At 41.8% G+C, this 19775-nt stretch overlaps 2 protein-coding genes across 4 annotated transcripts in view; one reads left to right on the forward strand and one right to left on the reverse strand.

The window, feature by feature from the left end:
* The window catches only part of NCKAP5 (NCK associated protein 5), a 1002432-nt gene that overhangs the window by 55488 nt on the left and 927169 nt on the right, over positions 1 to 19775 (forward strand). The window lies entirely within an intron of this gene.
* Positions 14488 to 14980, reverse strand: LOC100414883 (large ribosomal subunit protein mL63). Its single transcript, XM_002749494.7, has one exon. The coding sequence runs from the start codon at positions 14925 to 14927 to the stop codon at positions 14619 to 14621; it is 309 nt and encodes a 102-aa protein (XP_002749540.4). The 5' UTR covers positions 14928 to 14980; the 3' UTR covers positions 14488 to 14618.

Consider the following 19775-nt stretch of genomic DNA (forward strand, 5'->3'; position numbering starts at 1 on the left):
CCAGGAGCAGGTTATTTAATTTCCATGTATTTGTACAGTTTTGAGGGTTCCTTTTGGAGTTGATTTCCAGTTTTATTCCACTGTGTTCTGAGAGAATATTTGATATCATTTTTACTTTGTTAACTTTATTGAGACTTGTTTTGTGGCCTATTGTATAGTCTGTCTTGGAGAATGTTCCATGTGTGATGAATAGAATGTATATTCTGCAGTTGTTGGGTACAATGTTCTATAAATATCTGTTAAGTCCATTTATTTTAGGGTATAGTTTAAGTTCATTGATTCTTTGTTGACTTTCCGTCTTGATGACCTATCTGGTGATGTCAGTGGAGTAGTAAAGTCTCCCACTGTTATTGTGTTGCCGTCTATCTTATTTCTTAGGTCTAGTAGTAATTGCTTTATAAATTTGGGCAGTCCAGTGTTAGGTGCATATATATTTAGAATTGTGATAGTTATATAATTATATAATGATCATTATATAATGTCCTTCTTTGTCTTTTTTAACTGCTGTTGCTTTAATGTTTGTTTGGTCTGATATAAAAACATCTGCTCCTGCTTGCTTTTCTTGTTCATTTGCCTGGACTGTATTTTTTCACACCTTTACCTTAACTTTATATGAGTCCTTATTTGTTAGGCGAGTCTCCTGAAGACAGCAGAAACTTGGTTGGTGAATTCTTCTCCATTCTGCCATTCTGTATCTTTTAAATGGAGCATTTAGGCCATTTACATCAATGTTAGTATTGAGACATGAGATACTATTCTATTTATTGTGTTATTTCTTGCCTGAATTCCTTTTAAAAAACTGTGTTATTGTTATATAGGTCCTTTGAGATTTATGTTTTAAGGAGGTTCTATTTTTACGTATTTCAAGGGTTTGTTTCCAGATTGAAAGCTGCTTTTTAGCAGTTCTTGTAGTGGGGCTTGGTGTAGCAAATTCCCTCAGCCTTTGTCTGGAAAAGATTGCATCTTTCCTTCGCTGATGAAGCTTACTTTCACGGATACGAATTTCCTGGCTGATAATTGTGTTTAAGGAGACTAACAGTAGGACCCCAAACCCTTCTAGCTTGTAGGGTTTCTGCTGAGAAATCTGCTGTTAATCTGATAGGTTTTCCTTTATAGCTTACTTGATGCTTTTGCCTCACAGCTCTTAAGATTTCTTCCTTTGTTTTGACTTTAGATAACCTGATGACTATGTACCTAGGCGATGATCTTTTTGCAATGAATTTCCCAGGTGTTGTTTGAGCTTCTTGTATTTGGATGTCTAGAACTGTAGCAAACCCAGGGAAGTTTTCCTTGATTATTTCCTCAAAAATATTTTTCAGATTTTTAGATTTCTCTTCTTCCTTGGGACCACCAATTATTCTTAGGTTTGGAGATTTATTCTCAGGTTGGACAAAGTCCCAAGCTTCTTGGAGGCTTCGTTCATGTTTTTCTTCCATTCTTTTTTCTTTGTCTTTGTTGGATTGGGTTAATTTGAAAGCCTTGTTCTAGAGCTCTGAAGTTCTTTCTTTTGCTTGTTCGATTCTACTGCTGAGGTTTTCCAGTGCATTTTGCATTTCTCTAAGTGTGTCCTTGATTTTCAGAAGTTGTGATTGTTTTTTATTTACGCTGTTACACTGAAAATTTTTTTTTCATATTTTTAAGTTGGATTTCACCTTTCTCTGGTGCTTCCTTGATGAGCTTAATATTGACCTCTGAGTTCTTTTTCTGGCAAATCAGAAATTTTATCTTGGTTTGGATCTATTGCTAGTGAGCTTGTATGATCTTTTGAGGGTGTTAAAGACCTTTGTCTTCTCATATTACCAGAATTGTTTTTCTGGTTCCTTCTCATTTGTCTAGACTACGTCAGAGGGAAGATCTGGGATTCGAGGGCTGCTGTTCAGATTCTTTTGTCCCACAGGGTGCTTTGTTGATGTTATGTTTTTCTCTTTCCCTGATGGGGCTTCCTGAGAACCAAACTGTAGTGATTGTTTTTGCTCTTCTGGGTCTTACCACCTAGCGGAGCTACTGGGCCTGGGCTGGAAATGGGGAGTGTCTGCAAAGATGTGATCCATCTTTAGGTCTTGCAGTTGTAGATACCAGCAGGACAGTGAAGTAGAGTCTGTGAGGGTCTTTAGTTGTGTTTTGTTTAGCGCACTGGTTTTGTGTTGGTTGGCCTCTGGCCAGAGGTAGCGCTTTCAAGCACATATCAGCTGTGGTCTTATAGGGAGGATGCAAACTTGTCCTAGGGACACCTGGTTAAGTTTTCAGGTTTCTCAGGCAGTGGGCAGGGCCATAGAGCTCCCAAGACATTATGACCTTTGTCTCTGGCTACCATGGTAGGTAGAGAAAGACCACCAGGTGGGGACAGGGATAGGAGTGTCTGACTGCAGCCTCTCCTTGGGCAGACCTTACTATGACTGCTGTGGAGGATGGGACTGTGATTCCCAGTCCAAAGGAGTTATATTCCCAGGCGGATTAAGACTGCCTTTGCTGAGTCATACAGGTTGCCAGGGAAGTGGGGGAAAGCTGGTAATCACAGGCCTCATCCTATTCCCACATAGCCCAGAGTCCTACAGGATGATCTCATTCCTACCATGCCCCACTGACAGAACCAAGTCTGTTTCTTGGCAGCAAGTGACCAGGGCTGAGAACTTGCCCTAGACCATGAGCCTCCCTGTTGAGAAAGCAAGTAGACTCACAATTTTTTGGCATCTCAGGAAGCCTGATTAATGATGATCCAACTCCTTAAAATGATCTGTGGATTCTCTTGGTTTTCTTGGTATATTCCTGTGTAGTTCTTGGAGCCAAAGGTCACAATGTGAGTCTCCACATGCTGCTCTCTCCACCGAAGCAGGAGCTGCAAGATAATCCTGCCTTTTATTCACCATCTTAGTCCCCTGCAAATGACTGAGAAGATTCTTTGACTGCTCTCTCCAACAACTTGTATAGGACCTGTGAGAAAGAAGGCAACACAAGGAAAAGGAGTGCAGTCTTCTAATCTCTGTTAACATTCTAGGAAGACGGTAACTCTTGCATTACAGCTCAAGTATAATCACACGCTGTCCAAGATTAGGAAGAGCCCCATCCCACTTTGGGGAAGGGACTACTGGACCACCCCTAGAAGAGGGAGGAGAATAAAGAAGGTGGCCTCAGCCTGGAACCAGTCCACATATGGGCAGAGGAGGCCATGCAGGACATTTCTCAGTGAGCTTCAAGAAAGGGCGTAGATGCATCTGGAGCTGCAGAAGGGCTGTGGTTGGTGTCAAATCCCAGCCAAATGATTTGCTGGAAGTCTCCAACTCTGTTTCATATCTTAGACTGTTCTATTTTCAAGCTAATGTGAAACACTGCTGATACTTTTTGAATAATTGAATGGGGGTGAAAACTCTTTGGTGAGAGGCAGAGCTAGACAAATACTACTTAGCTACTGTTATTGCAACCTTAATTTTAGTTTTGGCCTAAAAGTAAACTTCCTGTTTGTCTTCCATCAGGATAAACAATCTTCACGAAGAAAATCTTTCTTAATAATCATAACAGTGGACATTGGTGTAAATGTGTTTTTCTTTATAAAATACTATTGCATCCATTGAATATTAGAGGAATGGAATGGGCCACTCTGTCATATTGTGAGCTTTCTGCCAAGGAAATAATTCTATCAAAGGCTATAGGAGTGCTTCTGGGGGAATGTCTCCATTAGACACAGGTTTTGACTCTACCATTCTATGCCTTTCTTTTTTTTTTTTTTGAGACACAGTCTTTCCGTCACCAGGCTGGAGTGCAGTGGCACAGTCCTAGCTCACTGCAACCTTCACCTCCTAGGTTCAAATGATTCTCCTGCCTCAGCCTCCCAAGTGGCTGGGACTACAGGTGTGCGCCACCATGCCCAGCTAATTTTTTTGTATTTTTACTAGAGAGACGGGTTTCACCACTTTGGCCAGGATGTCAAGAGATTTTGATCTCTTGACCTCATGATCCTCCCGCCTTGGCCTTCCAAAGTGCTGGGATTACAGTTGTGAGCCACCGCATCCAGACACCATTCTGTAACTTTTTTGGGTATGATTCTTGGAGAAGTAAGGAGCAAGTACATTCAGGGTTAGAATGGTAGTAGATCTGAGAGATGTCTGGGTATCTCAACTTTACTTTAGCTGTTTGGAAATGCTCCTCTTAGCCCTCAGAAACTGTTTCTCCCCACTCTTTGCTTTCTTAGTGCTTTAAGTTTCCTTCCTGGAAGTCTATTCTGTAGCATCCATTTATCCTCTGTGCCTGCTACTTACCAATGCTATGAGGTAGATGTTCAATGCAAGCTCCTGGTCAATCCAGCAAACTCCGCTTAAGGACAATGTTATAGAGGCTTCGCATCCAGTCAGTCTTAAAGGTCAAGTTGACAAAGCAAAAGTAGTTGTTAGCACTAATTTGATCCATTTCTTCCTCATTGCCAAATTATATAATGTGGCAAGTGTAGGAACATAAATCTTTACATCTACTTTTTAAGCGTTGCTTCCATGTACCAATGTAAACAAGGAGACAACAAGGAGAAATGAAGGCCCCCAGAGAGAACATTTACATTGATCATATAAAAGAATTTAATACCATAAAATCTAAAATACCAGCTTAGAAGTCACAATGTCTTGCATTGTTCTTCACTTGCATTTTTAAAAGTACTTCAATATAGATTATTTGGGAGACCAAAAGGATTGATTGTGTAATGAAGTGCCACACTTTAAAATGCTCTAGTGAAACACAATGCTTGCATATTTGAGATTGAAAATCCATACTAGGATAAAGAAGGATGTTTCTTTTCAACCCAGATGCTCCCAACTGGTTCAAGTTTTTCTTTTCTCTTTGGGAATAAATCAATTACGTCGTTTGTGGTGAGACTAAATCCAGATATTTTTCTCAATGCCTACATCTTGGTTTCTTTTATGCAGTAATACCTTATTTCCATTATTAAGCTGGGAGCATATCTCTAGAAGGCTTTTTTGGTGTTTTCTGGTTTCAAGTTTCTGTCTTATCTTTCCTTTGCATTCCAAGGTCATCATTGGAGTTGTTAAAGTTCTCAAGAATATAGGAAGCATATTGTATCCTATCAATGGCAGACAGGTTGAATGGTGAACTATTCATGAAAAGTAGCTATACTCTTTCATTTGCAGGCAAAATTAACAGTGCATATATGACCATAGAATTATGTTGAAATACCTCTTCTGATGTCTAAGATTTTGGTTGTAATGTCAAAACTGAAATCTATGGGTCCAAAATACATCCACATTACACAGGATACTGCTAGACACTTTGGTATAGGCTGTGCTCAGAGTGAAAAAATCATCCCAAAACCCATCATCATGTCCCATATATAAAAGAGATTAACAACTTGAAAACAAGGATTATTTGAAGGGGTTTTAATAGGGGAGAGAATGTTTTGGCTTCTCTATTTTGGAGAGAAGTGAAGGGACTTCCAGTGTCCTGCAGGAGCCTGCAGGGAGAAGCTACTAGTTGCCATACTTCCCATTCAGCCCTTTTATCCTTGGTAGAATAGTTTAGAGCAAATTGCAGATATCATGTCATTTCATGAGGGGTAAGAAGTCTTACTGTCTTATTGAAGATTAAAAAATAGACCAAAAACTCCACAAGAAATCTTTTGGAGAGGAGCATGCTTTGTCTCTTAGTGACAGCCAAGCAAATAAGTGAAAACACAAAACCCTGGGAAATTGAGAGGCCCATGAACCTGCCATCCTAATAGATATTACAAAAAGAAAGCAATCAAATGCAAAGTGAATTCTCCCCAAACGACCACCTGCCTGCTCTTGGCTGCAGTCTGGGTCTCACTGGGGAGGACTATCACTGCTCTCACCTTGAAGAAGGGAGAAGACCAGAAATGCTTTTTGCAGATGAAGAAGGTTGCGGTGGGGGGGTCTCTGAGAGATGCAACATCCCTTTTTCTTGCAAGAGATCTGATGGATGCATCATATGTCAACACAGAAAGGAGAAACACTTCGTCTCCTGTTCTTGAGTGAAATGCCCTTTTTTTCAGGCATTTACACGGGGGGCTAGCATTTCACATTTAAATCCAAGGTCACTTCTCTGGGCAGGAGGTCACTCTCATGTTTCTAAGAACTGAAAAGAAAAAGTACAAAAGCTCCCAAACTCCTGAAAACAAAGACCCTATAGTCTTCCCTTCTCACTGAAGCACCTTGCTAATCACATGATCTCCTCTGACCAGCATAAGTTGTGTTTTTATAAAAATCTTTATCGGGGGCAAGAATATCTAGTTAAAGGGAGAAGACTTTAAAACTATATAATATTTTTCTTCTTTGAAAAGTAATACAAGTTTACCACAGAAAATGTAGATAAAAAGAAGGAAGATAAAATAATCCATAGTTCTACCACTAGAGAGCAAGTGCTGTAAACATTTTGTCACATTTCCCTTTAATCTATTTTTAAGAGAGAGAGAGAGATAGTAAGAGAGAGAGAGAGAGAGAGTAAGAGAGAGAGGGTGTTTATTAACTTTTAACCAGTGGAATAATGCTATAGAGTTTGTTTTGGAGTCTTCATTTTTCATGTGAAGAAAAGAACATCCAGCCTTCATCTAAATATTGGCGTTGCCTGAAACATTTTAGTCACACTCTTGCACCCCAGGTTTAGCATAAGCAAAAGGGAACACCCCTTCTTATGCTACTAATTGTTCCATGACATTATGGAGATCAAAGAGATGCCTGGACAATGATTGTGGGGGACTCTGAGAATAATGGTCATTTGGCCCTGAGTTGAGAAACTGTCTCCCCAAGCTTCTTCTTCCTCACCCTTTCAGTATATTCCTAAAACACACACTGCCACCATACAGATACAGCTCCAATTCATCTTCATCTGAACCCAGTTTATTGCCTCTTTTGTCTCTTTCATTAACCCTCTGGTCTACAGGGTACTAGCAGAATTGCTATTTTGCAAGAAATATGTCTCTTTAAGCCGCCAGGCTATAATTCTGCACAGAAATCACCCCATTGTGTTCTTTCTCATGGCAATAAGGAGGGAAAAGATGATCTAAGAGCAAGAACCTATACTAAGCATCTGTTCTGGATAGAAAATCAATGTGATGTATTGACAATGAGAAGGAAGGAGACCTACAAAAGCAGGAAGGGATGCTGATTTATCTTAGGATCATTTGCCTCCTATTGGGATCCAGCAGATGTTTGAAAGTTAAAAAGTACCTCCTTTCTCCAGAATGAAACTGACCCAGGAATTTAAATTAAAATTCCTCAGAAAGTACTCTGTGTGAGTGGTGCCCTTCTTTCTACTAATTGCCTTACTTATTATTGCTATTTGTTATGAGTCACTCTTGATGTACCCTCTCCAAATGTTTGAGCTCTATAATTCTAGAGCAATGTTCCTAACATTTTTGAGGATGCTTACTGTATATCTTCTTTATTATTCTACAGCTTCCTTATTCTTTATTTTGGCAAGCTTTGGGGTATAAAACTTAGAGCTAGTGGGCCAGCTTTATGGAGATATTCATGTCTTTTGGTGGAGATGATCCTGGACATGAAGCTAGAAGCCCAGTTGTCTCCGGGGAGATCAAATCAGGAAGACTGACCACAAGCTCAACTTTGCTCCACTTGTGGCCCCTAGCTAATAATGGGGAACAGGTAGAGGGAAACATCAGGAGAGAGCATGGCTTGCTTAGTTGGTGGTTATAATAATAAGATCCAAAGCCTTCATGAAGGTGACTTATAACTACTCACTCCTAGAAGAAAAATGGCGGGAATTGTTCTTCCTCCACTCAGAAGTTACAAAATGCCATTAAACCCATGTGACTGCCTTAAAAACAAAACGGTGAATATATAAAGTTAAATATGACATTGTTTATTCATTCCACACACATTTGCCATGTGCCTTCTCTGTACTAGTGTGGAGATATGGAGACCAACAACAAATAATGTTTTGTTTTGTTTTTTTTTCTCAGAAAGCTTCCAGTCAGTGGTAAGGACATCAAGTTAAATAAAAAAAATCCCACAAAACAGGCTAAAGTGAGTACTATGTTAGAAATACACACAAACTGCTATGGTCGGAGCAATGAAGTTATACAGTTCTGATGCCTGGCATGTGAATAGCACTTCATAAAAATTGAATGAATGGATGCCGTAAGGGAAAGTATCTTTAAGGGGATATTACATTCAAAGTGATCATGGAAGGAGAAGCAGGATTTTGTCAGGAACTGATTAGATAGCTTGTGCAAAGACCAAGACGTGAAAACACATGAAATGTTCAAAAAGTGCCAATTCATTCAGTGTGGTTGGTCTGGGACCGTGGAGCGCAATAGCAGAAAAAGCATGTATGGGGAAGGATCCCGATTACCATGTAGAGTTTGGTCTTTATTCTCTAGAAAATGAGCAACTAATAATCTGTGAAGTGGAAAGTTATGCAATTGGACTTGCATTTGAGGACAGGAAACCTGAGGACATTTCAGGAAGAATTGTAAAGGTGAGAGTGGTCATAGTCAACTGTGATATTTTACATTCACCTCTCTTGTTGATTATTGAGGCTCAAACAAAACCTTTTGAGGCAGTCAGGTTTGAATCGTTGTCTCTATTTTACCTAAAAGAGGATAAACTTGGAGAGGGATAAGACTTGTCTAGGGAGGAATACTGACTAATGTAGAGTCACTCCACAAACCCTGTCTCTTAGTTCTAATTCTGGTGCTGCCAGTGACCTTTCCTTTCCTTCCCAAGAAAGGGACTGTGCTCATTATGCCTGTGTATCTTTCTGTAAGCTACCTGCCCTTGATTCTAATTAACTAACACCAAATAAGTATCAGGACTGCAGTGCATACAGCTTTTGATAAAGGTGACCCAAGAAAGTAGGAAGGGATGCAGACTTCTCTTAGGATCCTTTGCCTCCTACAGGACTGAAGCAGAGTGAAGAAGATTTGAGAATGGTCAAAATAGATCTCTAAAGAGAAGAGCGATTTGATCATCAGAAAAGACATGAAAAAGCTATTAAGGACAGTTTTAATAAGGACTATGTTGGTATGGCTTTATTCCAGCTGTACTATTTCATGGAAATAAAAGCCATATTTTTAAGAGTTCCATCAAATGGAATACACAGCTCTGTCTTGGAAATACATGAAATGTTAAAATCAGATTCACATTAGGTATTTGTTGATCACATTAGGCTTCTTTTTCAAAAAGTTTCCAGAATCACTGAAAGTTGATACAGGAACAGGAATTTCCTAACAAGATGTGAGTTAATATCAGTAAATTGTTACTAGGTTTTTATCAGTACTGGACTTCGTGTTAAAAGCTGAAGCCCGTGACTATGATGCAATCATTAAAACGAGTCCCAGACTCATCATACAAGAAAATACATGTGGGGATTTCCTAGTGGCTAGCTTGGGTGGGATAGGAATGTCAGTGGTGATGGCAGGTTTGAATCATACTTGTCTGAGATAGATGGTCCTTCTAAGCAAGTGCTTAAAAATCTCACCATTTTCTTTACTAAATCCAAGGGTTGAGCTTTTTAAAAATTATGAGTGCTTTTTCCCTCCATTATAACTCTGGTAGCATTAAAAATACCCTTAGGCGTCATCAAATACATTTGATAATTTACAGTATCTATTCTTCAAAGGAGAGCTTCTTCAAAGAGTCTCTCTTCCTCAGTCTCTTTCAACTCCCATGACTTCCAAATCTTAATCCAGTGTTGTCTCAGCTTGTTTGATTTTGGCAAATATGCAGACTGAATTGATTCTTGAGTGAGAGTCAATCTCTCTAACAGAGCAGGGATGGATGACTGGTTAAACTTTGTGAGCTGGATACATAACAGACTGAAGATAAAGAAATGCAATTTTATTCCATCCAAGTAGAGACACTCCACCTGGGTCCAGTGGGGAGCTCCCATGTCTGGCAGTCAGCTGGGAAGGGAGCAGCGAACTCACCTCCATTATTCAGAGTATGGTGTCAATCTTTAATGATTCGATAAGCAATTTTCCTAAAACAGGCTACCTGGAAACAACTCTTTGGCCTGTGCTCTTTGAATCAGTTATTACAAATGAAAAAGAGTTGGAAATAATGAAGGCTTTTTATGTAGTACACACACCGATGTAATAAACTGTAAAAGCCATTAAGAAGAGTGTAGATTTTAGTGTATTTCAGGGTCACTTTTGGAGATTTTTTTTTAAAGGATTAATGATGGACTCAGGTCATTCATTCTCAAGCTCCCACAGTAATCATTCTATTATCTGATATCCCAGCTGGATGAACGATTAGGTATGGGGACTTCTGGAGACCAGTAAAGCTGTACCTTGTGGTTCCTTCTATTTAGTTCTCCTTATTGTCTGATGGGCAACATATGGGGCAAAGCAAACAGTACAGCTCCCAAGGTATCAGCACTGCTGCAGCCCTCAGCTGGGCAGATCCACACTTGTGGATTCAGTATGTGAAAAAGCTCTTAGGCCAGACTAACACTATTTTTTTTCCTGGACTCCTTTCCATTTCTGGAACCATCTTTTAGGACAGAGGTTCTTAAGCTTGGTGTGCATCAGAATCTCCAGGGAAACTTGGCAAAATTTGGGAAGTACGGGCCCTGTCCCACTCTACGAGCCCAGTTCTCTGGCTGATTCTGATACATCCTAGAGCTTGAGAACCATTGTTTTAGAGATTTTCATAGGGATGTTCAGTCACCAGTTCTATTCTTCAGCATGGGCCCAGGTCTTTTAGAAGGGGTTGGGTATTTTAAAATTTTAAAGATGCAGTTATCACCAATATTGAGAAGTCCACATGAACTTCCTCCTAGAACCTGTGGACTAAATTCCAAAGATATTTCGATAAAAAACGATTTCAGGTAGTGTTCAGTAAGTTTTTGTGGTCAACAGGCTTCCTTGTGTAGTAAATTAGGAAACTCATTTGTCTACAGACTTCTTAGAATCTTTAACATACTTATTCTTATGAATTCCTGAGATACTATGGGATATTCATCGAATTTATTGGGCATGGTATTAGTTTTTTATAGAGCATATTACTAGACATCTGATGTTGCATAGTTTTCTTTTTTTTTTTTTTTAATTTTTTATTGGATTATAGGTTTTGGGGTACATGAGCAGAGCATGCAAGACAGTTGCGTAGGTACACACATGGCAGTGTGCTTTGCTTTTCTTCTCCCCTTCACCCACATTTGGCATTTCTCCCCAGGCTATCCCTCCCCACCTCCCCCTCCCACTGGCCCTCCTCTTTTCCCCCCAATAGACCCCAGTGTTTAGTACTCCCCTTTCTGTGTCTATGTGTTCTCATTTTTCATCACCCACCTATGAGTGAGAATATGCAGTGTTTCATTTTCTGTTCTTGTGTCAGTTTGCTGAGGATGATGTTTTCCAGAATCATCCATGTCCCTACAAACGACACGAACTCATCATTTCTGATTGCTGCATAATATTCCATGATGTATATGTGCCACATTTTTGCAATCCAGTCTATTATCAATGGGCATTTGGGTTGATTCCAGGTCTTTGCTATTGTAAACAGTGCTGCAATGAACATTCGTGTACATGTGTCCTTATAGTAGAACGATTTATAGTCTTTTGGATATATACCCAGTAATGGGATTGCTGGGTCAAATGGAATTTCTATTTCTAAGGCCTTGAGGAATCGCCACACTGTCTTCCACAATGGTTGAACTAATTTACACTCCCACCAACAGTGTAAAAGTGTTCCTTTTTCTCCACATCCTCTCCAGCATCTGTTGTCTCCAGATTTTTTAATGATCGCCATTCTAACTGGCATGAGATGGTATCTCAATGTGGTTTTGATTTGCATCTCTCTGATGACCAGTGACGATGAGCATTTTTTCATATGATTGTTGGCCTCATATATGTCTTCTTTCGTAAAGTATCTGTTCATATCCTTTGCCCACTTTTGAATGGGCTTGTTTGTTTTTTTCCTGTAAATCTGCTTGAGTTGTTTGTAAATTCTGGATATCAGCCCTTTGTCAGATGGGTAGACTGCGAAAATTTTTTCCCATTCTGTTGGTTGCCGATCCACTCTAGTGACTGTTTCTTTTGCCGTGCAGAAGCTGTGGAGTTTCATTAGGTCCCATTTGTCTATTTTGGCTTTTGTTGCCAATGCTCTTGGTGTTTTGTTCATGAAGTCCTTGCCTACTCCTATGTCCTGGATAGTTTTGCCTAGATTTCCTTCTAGGGTTTTTATGGTGCCAGGTCTTATGTTTAAGTCTTTAATCCATCTGGAGTTAATTTTAGTGTAAGGTGTCAGGAAGGGGTCCAGTTTCTGCTTTCTGCACATGGCTAGCCAGTTTTCCCAACACCATTTGTTAAACATGGAATCCTTGCCCCATTGCTTGTTTTTGTCAGGTTTATCAAAGATTGTATAGTTGTATGTATGTTGTGTTGCCTCCGGTGCCTCTGTTTTGTTCCATTGGTCTATATCTCTGTTTTGGTACCAGTACCATGCTGTTTTGATTACTGTAGCCTTGTAGTATAGTTTGAAATCCAGTAGTGTGATGCCCCCCGCTGTGTTCTTTTTGCTTAGAATTGACTTGGCTATGCGGGCTCTCTTTTGGTTCCATATGAAGTTCATGGTGGTTTTTTCCAGTTCTGTGAAGAAAGTCAATGGTAGCTTGATGGGGATAGCGTTGATTCTGTAAATTACTTTGGGCAGTATAGCCATTTTCACGATATTAATTCTTCCTAACCATGAACATGGAATGTTTCTCCATCTGTTTGTGTCCTCTCTGATTTCGTTGAGCAGTGGTTTGTAGTTCTCCTTGAAGAGGTCCCTTACGTTCCTTGTGAGTTGTATTCCAAGGTATTTTATTCTTTTTGTAGCAATTGCGAATGGCAGTTCGCTCTTGATTTGGCTTTCTTTAAGTCTGTTATTGGTGTAGACGAATGCTTGTGATTTTTGCACATTGATTTTATATCCTGAGACTTTGCTGAAGTTGTTTATCAGTTTCAGGAGTTTTTGGGCTGAGGCGATGGGGTCTTCTAGGTATACTATCATGTCGTCTGCAAATAGAGACAATTTGGCTTCCACCTTTCCTATTTGAATACCCTTTATTTCTTTTTCTTGCCTGATTGCTCTGGCTAGAACTTCCAGTACTATATTGAATAGGAGTGGTGAAAGAGGGCATCCTTGTCTAGTGCCAGATTTCAAAGGGAATGCTTCCAGTTTTTGCCCATTCAGTATGATATTAGCTGTTGGTTTGTCATAAATAGCTTTTATTACTTTGAGATACGTTCCATCGATACCGAGTTTATTGAGGGTTTTTAGCATAAAGGGCTGTTGAATTTTGTCAAATGCCTTCTCTGCGTCAATTGAGATAATCATGTGGTTTTTGTTTTTGGTTCTGTTTATGTGGTGAATTACGTTGATAGACTTGCGTATGTTGAACCAGCCTTGCATCCCTGCGATGAATCCTACTTGATCATGATGAATAAGTTTTTTGATTTGCTGTTGCAATCGGCTTGCCAATATTTTATTGAAGATTTTTGGATCTATGTTCATCATGGATATTGGCCTGAAGTTTTCTTTTCTCGTTGGGTCTCTGCCGGGTTTTGGTATCAGGATGATGTTGGTCTCATAAAATGATTTGGGAAGGATTCCCTCTTTTTGGATTGTTTGAAATAGTTTTAGAAGGAATGGTACCAGCTCCTCCTTGTGTGTCTGGTAGAATTCGGCTGTGAACCCATCTGGACCTGGGCTTTTTTTGTGAGGTAGGCTCTTAATTGCTGCCTCAACTTCAGACCTTGTTATTGGTCTATTTATAGTTTCAGCTTCCTCCTGGTTTAGGCTTGGGAGGACACAGGAGTCCAGGAATTTATCCATTTCTTCCAGGTTTACTAGTTTATGTGCATAGAGTTGTTTGTAATATTCTCTGATGATGGTTTGAATTTCTGTGGAATCTGTGGTGATTTCCCCTTTATCATTTTTTATTGCATCTATTTGGTTGTTCTCTCTTTTATTTTTAATCAATCTGGCTAGTGGTCTGTCTATTTTGTTGATCTTTTCAAAAAACCAGCTCTTGGATTTATTGATTTTTTGAAGGGTTTTTCGTGTCTCAATCTCCTTCAGCTCAGCTCTGATCTTAGTAATTTCTTGTCTTCTGCTGGGTTTTGAGTTTTTTTGATCTTGCTCCTCTAGCTCTTTCAATTTTGACGATAGGGTGTCAATTTTGGATCTCTCCATTCTCCTCATATGGGCACTTATTGCTATATACTTTCCTCTAGAGACTGCTTTAAATGTGTCCCAGAGGTTCTGGCACGTTGTGTCTTCATTCTCATTGGTTTCGAAAAACTTCTTTATTTCTGCCTTCATTTCGTTGTTTACCCAGTCAACATTCTTTTTTTTTTTTTTCAAACCACAGCCTGCGGCTTTATTGCAGCTCTCCTTCAAAACATCATCTGTGACTGCGGAAATCCCTATTGTCCTATCAGTCTAAAGAAACGACAGGACAGCGATTAGACTTCTAAGTACTGGGGGGTTTAGAGCCCCAGATAGTCCATATGCAGACTACTCATGTTTGTTTGTTTTAATAAAGACTGGTCCAAAGGCTCACATTTTCACAGAAGCTACAGTTTTTCAGTTCCAGGAACAGGTTAAGATGGGCAGCCCCCTGCTCCATAAAATCCAAGGGTGACGGCTGAGTTAGGACCATTTCTTGGTGACATTGAGATGGTCGAGCTGGTCCACAATGAATCTATGTGGGGGGAACTTGGAAGTGGCGGCCGCCTTTAAGGCCTCGAAGGCCTCCTTCCTGCGCACCGCGGCGTGGCCGTGCTCCTGCTCCCGGGTCATGTAGGGCATGCTCAGCCAGTAGTGGTTCTCCGCTTCGATCTCCAGGCGGCGGATCATGTTCTGTTTGGCGCGCGACGACACGAACCGCGGCCGCCGGTGCTTCCCGATCCACTGACGGCCGGGAATGCGGCTGTGGCAGAGAAGCGCAGTCAGGAACATGGTGCCAGCCGGGTAGCTCCGGAATCCGCCACTCCGCGGCCGCCGGCAGTGGTGCGCATAGTTTTCTTAAGAAATTCTGCCTTAAATTTTTTTGAAGTTCTATTAGAATCTGATTCCGGTTAGTTTTGATCAGTATTAGCAAGGCCGAGGTGAGAACTACAGCCTTTTCCACTGTTAACTTACATAACAGTCAGCATTTTTTCCATATTAACCTGCTGATATAATTATAGCATATGCAAAGAGATAGTTTGCTCCAATTTTCACTTTAGTGAGTGGATCTTTGGTATTCTTTTAACATGTTATTATGGTTCTTCGATGCACAGAGCTTCAGAGGAGCCTCCTGCCCCCCTTTTCCTCTTGACTTACCCAGGTCATTGCAGCTCTATAAGACATGGGCTAATATATCAAGAAATAAAATATTAAATATGAGCAAAGAGCAGGGAGACATTTGTAACACTCCGTTCTTTTTTTTTTTTTTTTTTTTTTAATTCAAGGAATAAAAGCAAAGCACTGAGCTGGGTAAAACCCCAGATGCAGATTGTTTATACTGATACACTCTACACATAACAAGCTTTTACAAATTGATGAGCAGAGTGATGTCCTGCAACCATTTCTAAACAGAACTCTATGACTGATTCAGGGACTGTGGTTTCAGGCTATTCTACCCAGCTAGCAGATGCATCAATATCCTCCACCTCTTCCTTCTCCCCTCTGTGCCCCTTCCCCCACCACATGCCTGGGTCTTTGACCCCTTCAGGAGTTGCTCAGAAACCCACCCAGGGGGTCAGGGACCACAGCCTCGGTTGTCAGAGTCACTTCAAAAGTGAACCCAAGCTAAAAGGTCTGAACCCAGACCACACAAATATCCCTGCCTCCCCTCACCAGAGGCAAGGATCAAGAATTTTCACACTTAATTGCACCAGGCAGAGGATAAACTCAAATTCACAGGGAGCAACCAACCAATTTAAAGCAAGCAAGAAGGCCGTTATGTGAGAAGAGGGGGCAGTGGCTGAGAGAATCAGGCTTAAGATCACAAGTCCAGCTTATTTGGTGAGAACACAGTGTCTGTCTGCTAAGGAGCTTAAGGCATTGGGTAGGGATTAATCTTGCAAACAGCCCTGGGAGGTAGATAAATCTGTATTAATTAAAACTGCAAAATGTTCTCTACCTACCTAGTTTCAATCTTGAGAAAGAAAATATCTTTCCCAGAAAGGCATGGGAAGAGGGAAGGAGATGGTGATGGCCATTCTCATCACTGTGTCTCATTGAGCTGGCAAAAGAGACAGGGTTGTGATCAGTGCTGAGCAGGGGGCTTCTTAGACCCCCAGCCACTACTTCCACATTCCTCTTGCTTAGGCCTGACCAGAAGGATGACAGGGAAATGCAGTGGTGGTCCCTGACACAGGATATCCCAGACCAAGCCAGTCTGAGCCCTTTTTATGTACTGACCACTGAATGCCACACCAGTCCTGGGCAGTAGGCTGTTACCATCAGCCCATCTTGCAGAGAGAGAAAACTGAGGCACAGAGAGGTTAACACAGTCAGGAGAATTTGAGATTCAATCCCAGGTTACTGTCTCCTGGTTTCACGTTCTTAGCTGCTGTATTCTATTCTCTCTAGGTGATAACAAGTACAGTAAAACAAAGAGAAAGAGAATAAACAGAATTCCCCACATGTGTGTTAATTTTAATTATTTAACATCTAACCGGGCAAGGTGGCTCAGGCCTGTAATTCCAGCACTTTGGGAGTCTGAGGCAAGTGGATCACCTGAGGTCAGGAGTTCGAGACCAGCCTGGCCAAAGTGGAAAAACTCTGTCTCTATTGAAAATACAAAAAGTAGCCAGGCATGGTGGCATATGCCTATAATTCTAGCTACTTGGGGGCCTGAGGAAAGAGAATCACTTGAATCTGGGAGGCGGAGGTTGTGCTACTGTACTCCAGGCTGGGTGACAGAGCAAGACTCCATCTCAAAAAACAAACAAACAAAAATATGTATCATCCTAAAGACTCCTCTTTACTTCTAAGGCCCGCTCAGTCCTGCCATCAGGCATATTTGCATGTTTCTCTCCCAACTTGGACATTTATCATGTGCCTTATCTGCCTCACACAATTTCTCCCATCCCCAAAAAGCATTCCCAGGCACTGCAAAGAAGTAGAACCCTTGTGGCCTTTAATAGCTCCTGCCTCTCCCAGGACTCACAGCAGTATGGGCTGCACCACACAGTCTTTCCCAGCCCCTGAGAGCACCGAATCCACGGCCACATTGGTGGCAGGCACTCAGTAAATGGTGCTGCCTGATTGCTAAGGGACCAGAAGAAGATGCTGGAGAAACCAAGCACTGGACGAAATCCCTGATGCCATCAGGGCCAGTGCTCTGCTTCTGGAGGCCAAGCACTCTTCTTGGAGGCTCTGAGGAGGCTGCATCCTTCTGCAGTTCACCTCCTGCCTCAGCTGATGCCATGGTTTTAACTTTTTGGCTGTCCGATAAACATCAGTGCCCCTTACTATTCATTCTCTCCCATCCTTGTGTATGTGAGGGGGTAAGTGGGAGGAAGATATTTCATCTGCTTCCACAGCTTAAGCCCCTGCCACCCATTGAGGAAAGCCCTTCCGCCTGTGACTACAAATTTTGAGTCATCCTTAACTCCCATTCCTCCCCACTACTGCCCTGATATTCAGCAGAAGGCCTCTTGGAGCTGTGTTCCTCCTTCCACACTGCCACTGGAGTCACAAGGTCCTTTCCGTCCTTTGCAAGACTGGGTAACTTCCCTCCCTTCCCCTAACCCTGGGGGCTGGCAAACTACAGTCAGCAGGCTAAAGCTGGCCCAAGGCCCGTTTCAGTAAATAACATTTGGCTGGAACACAGCCACACCCGTTTGCTTATGAATTTGTCTACTGCTGCAGAGTTGAGAAGTTGTAAAATAAGACTTAGCCCGCAAAGTCAAAAGATGCACTCTCTGGCCCTTATGGAAAACATCAGCTGACCTCTTTTTTTTTTTGAGATGGAGTCTTGCACTGTCACCCAGTCTATAGTGCAGTGGCGCAATCTCGGCTCACTGCAATTTCCACTTCCTGGATGTAAGTAATTCTCCTGCCTCAGCCTCCCGAGTAGCTGGGACTACACAAAAAAAAGGACACACAAAAGAAAGGACCAGCACCTTAGTCTTGCATTTGGCCTCTCCCGTCTAGCACCCAGCAGTGTCTGCAGCCTCAGCTCCGCAGCCTCTTTATCTACAACCCACAATTCCTACAGGAACACCTCACTGCTCACATTTCGGACTGGGCTCCTCATTCCTCTCTTTCCCGTCCCCAAATCTCTGAGTCTCAGCTCAAACGCCGCTTCCTCTGAGCTCTCTACATTTGGAAGTTTTCTGATTCCACATTCCAGAATAGTCTTCTCTTTGGGTTCCCAGCAGCGTCCTCGAGGCGCTTCCCAAGATTTTCTTGTTGCCCAGGTCATTCCAGAACAGCTTCTTCACTGGTCTGCATCTTCCTCTCTTGTTCCTTCAAAACCTGGTCTCCAAGGAGCAGACATGTTAATATTTTAAAACCTTATTTAAACATCATTACCATTCTGCTCATAATTCTTAGGAAAAAATCAAACCTACCTGTGTGTCCAGGTCTGTGATCTGAGCTCTGCCTAACTTGGCCTCCCTCTCGCCACTACTTCTGCTGTGCTCCGGCTGCACTCGCCTTCTTCTGCTCCTAAAACATACCACACTCTTTAGCATCTTAGGACATTTGCACCTGAAAAACATCTTCAAAAAGTTCTTCAAGGTAGAGTTTGTTTATTTATTTATTTTTTGAGATGGAGTCCTGCTCTGTCACCTAGGCTGGGGTACAGTGGTACAATCTCAGCTCACTGCAACCTCCACTTTCAGGGTTTAAGTCAATTCTCCTGCCTCAGCCTCTTGAGTACCTGGGATTACAGGCACCCACCACCATGCCTGGCTAATTTATTTTGTATTTTTAGTAGAGACAGGGTTTTACCGTGTTGGCCAGGCTGGTCTGGAACGCCTGACTTCAGGTGATCTGCCTACCTCAGCCTCCCAAAGTGCTGGGGTTACATGTATGAGCCAGTATGCCCCACCAAGGTAGTGTTTTTAAAAAGTAGGTTGTCAGTGTATTCCAAATGCCTAGAAGCATGCCTGGCACATTGTTGGTGCTGTGTAATTATTTATTGAATGAATAAATGAGTGGGTGAGTCTTCCTGTTCCTTCAATTGGGTAATATGTTTCATCAATCATTCATTCTGAGGCCAGAAGGCAAGGCTGGTTGTGTTTCATTTCAAAAGACCCAATTTGCCTTCTAAGAGCACATCCAGAGATGGTTCTCTGCCCTGCCATCATGAGGTCAGGTCACTTAGCCTGCATGAACCACAGCTGGGTTCCCTGGGAGCCTGCGGCTAAGTGGTAGAAGAAGTGAAGGGAATCAGCCTCAGGACAAGGAGCCATGAAGACTGACAGAAAGGTAAAGGGTCCAGCCAGGTCATAGGAGAAGTAGAAACTCATGTGAGGTAACAAGTTTGAAGTCGGTAGTAGAAGTCAGAAGACTGCTAACTCATAGGAAAGAAACCTCGTAGGTGAGAGAGGGCCTAAATCACTGACCCCTTCCAAGCCAATGCCTTCTGTCTCAGTCCAACCACAGGCTTGCAAGCTAAGCGGAACCCAGATGGGGATGGAGCCTCACACATCAGGGCCTGTAGGTGTGACTATCTCAGCCAGGGGTCTGTCAGGAAGGATTCATTTGCAAAGCACTTTCTCCACTGCTTCCTGGAATGAGACCTTTTCTCAAATGGAGAAAGTGCCATGCATCAAGGAGGGTGCCAGTGATACCTGCTGTTAAAAG

This window comes from Callithrix jacchus, chromosome 6, assembly GCF_049354715.1.
Source record: "Callithrix jacchus isolate 240 chromosome 6, calJac240_pri, whole genome shotgun sequence".
In the NCBI taxonomy this organism is placed as follows: domain Eukaryota; kingdom Metazoa; phylum Chordata; class Mammalia; order Primates; family Cebidae; genus Callithrix; species Callithrix jacchus.

What these genes read in the sequence shown, in the direction of transcription:
- LOC100414883 (XM_002749494.7), bottom strand. Translation starts at nt 14,927, where the DNA reads ATGTTCCTGACTGCGCTTCTCTGCCACAGCCGCATTCCCGGCCGTCAG.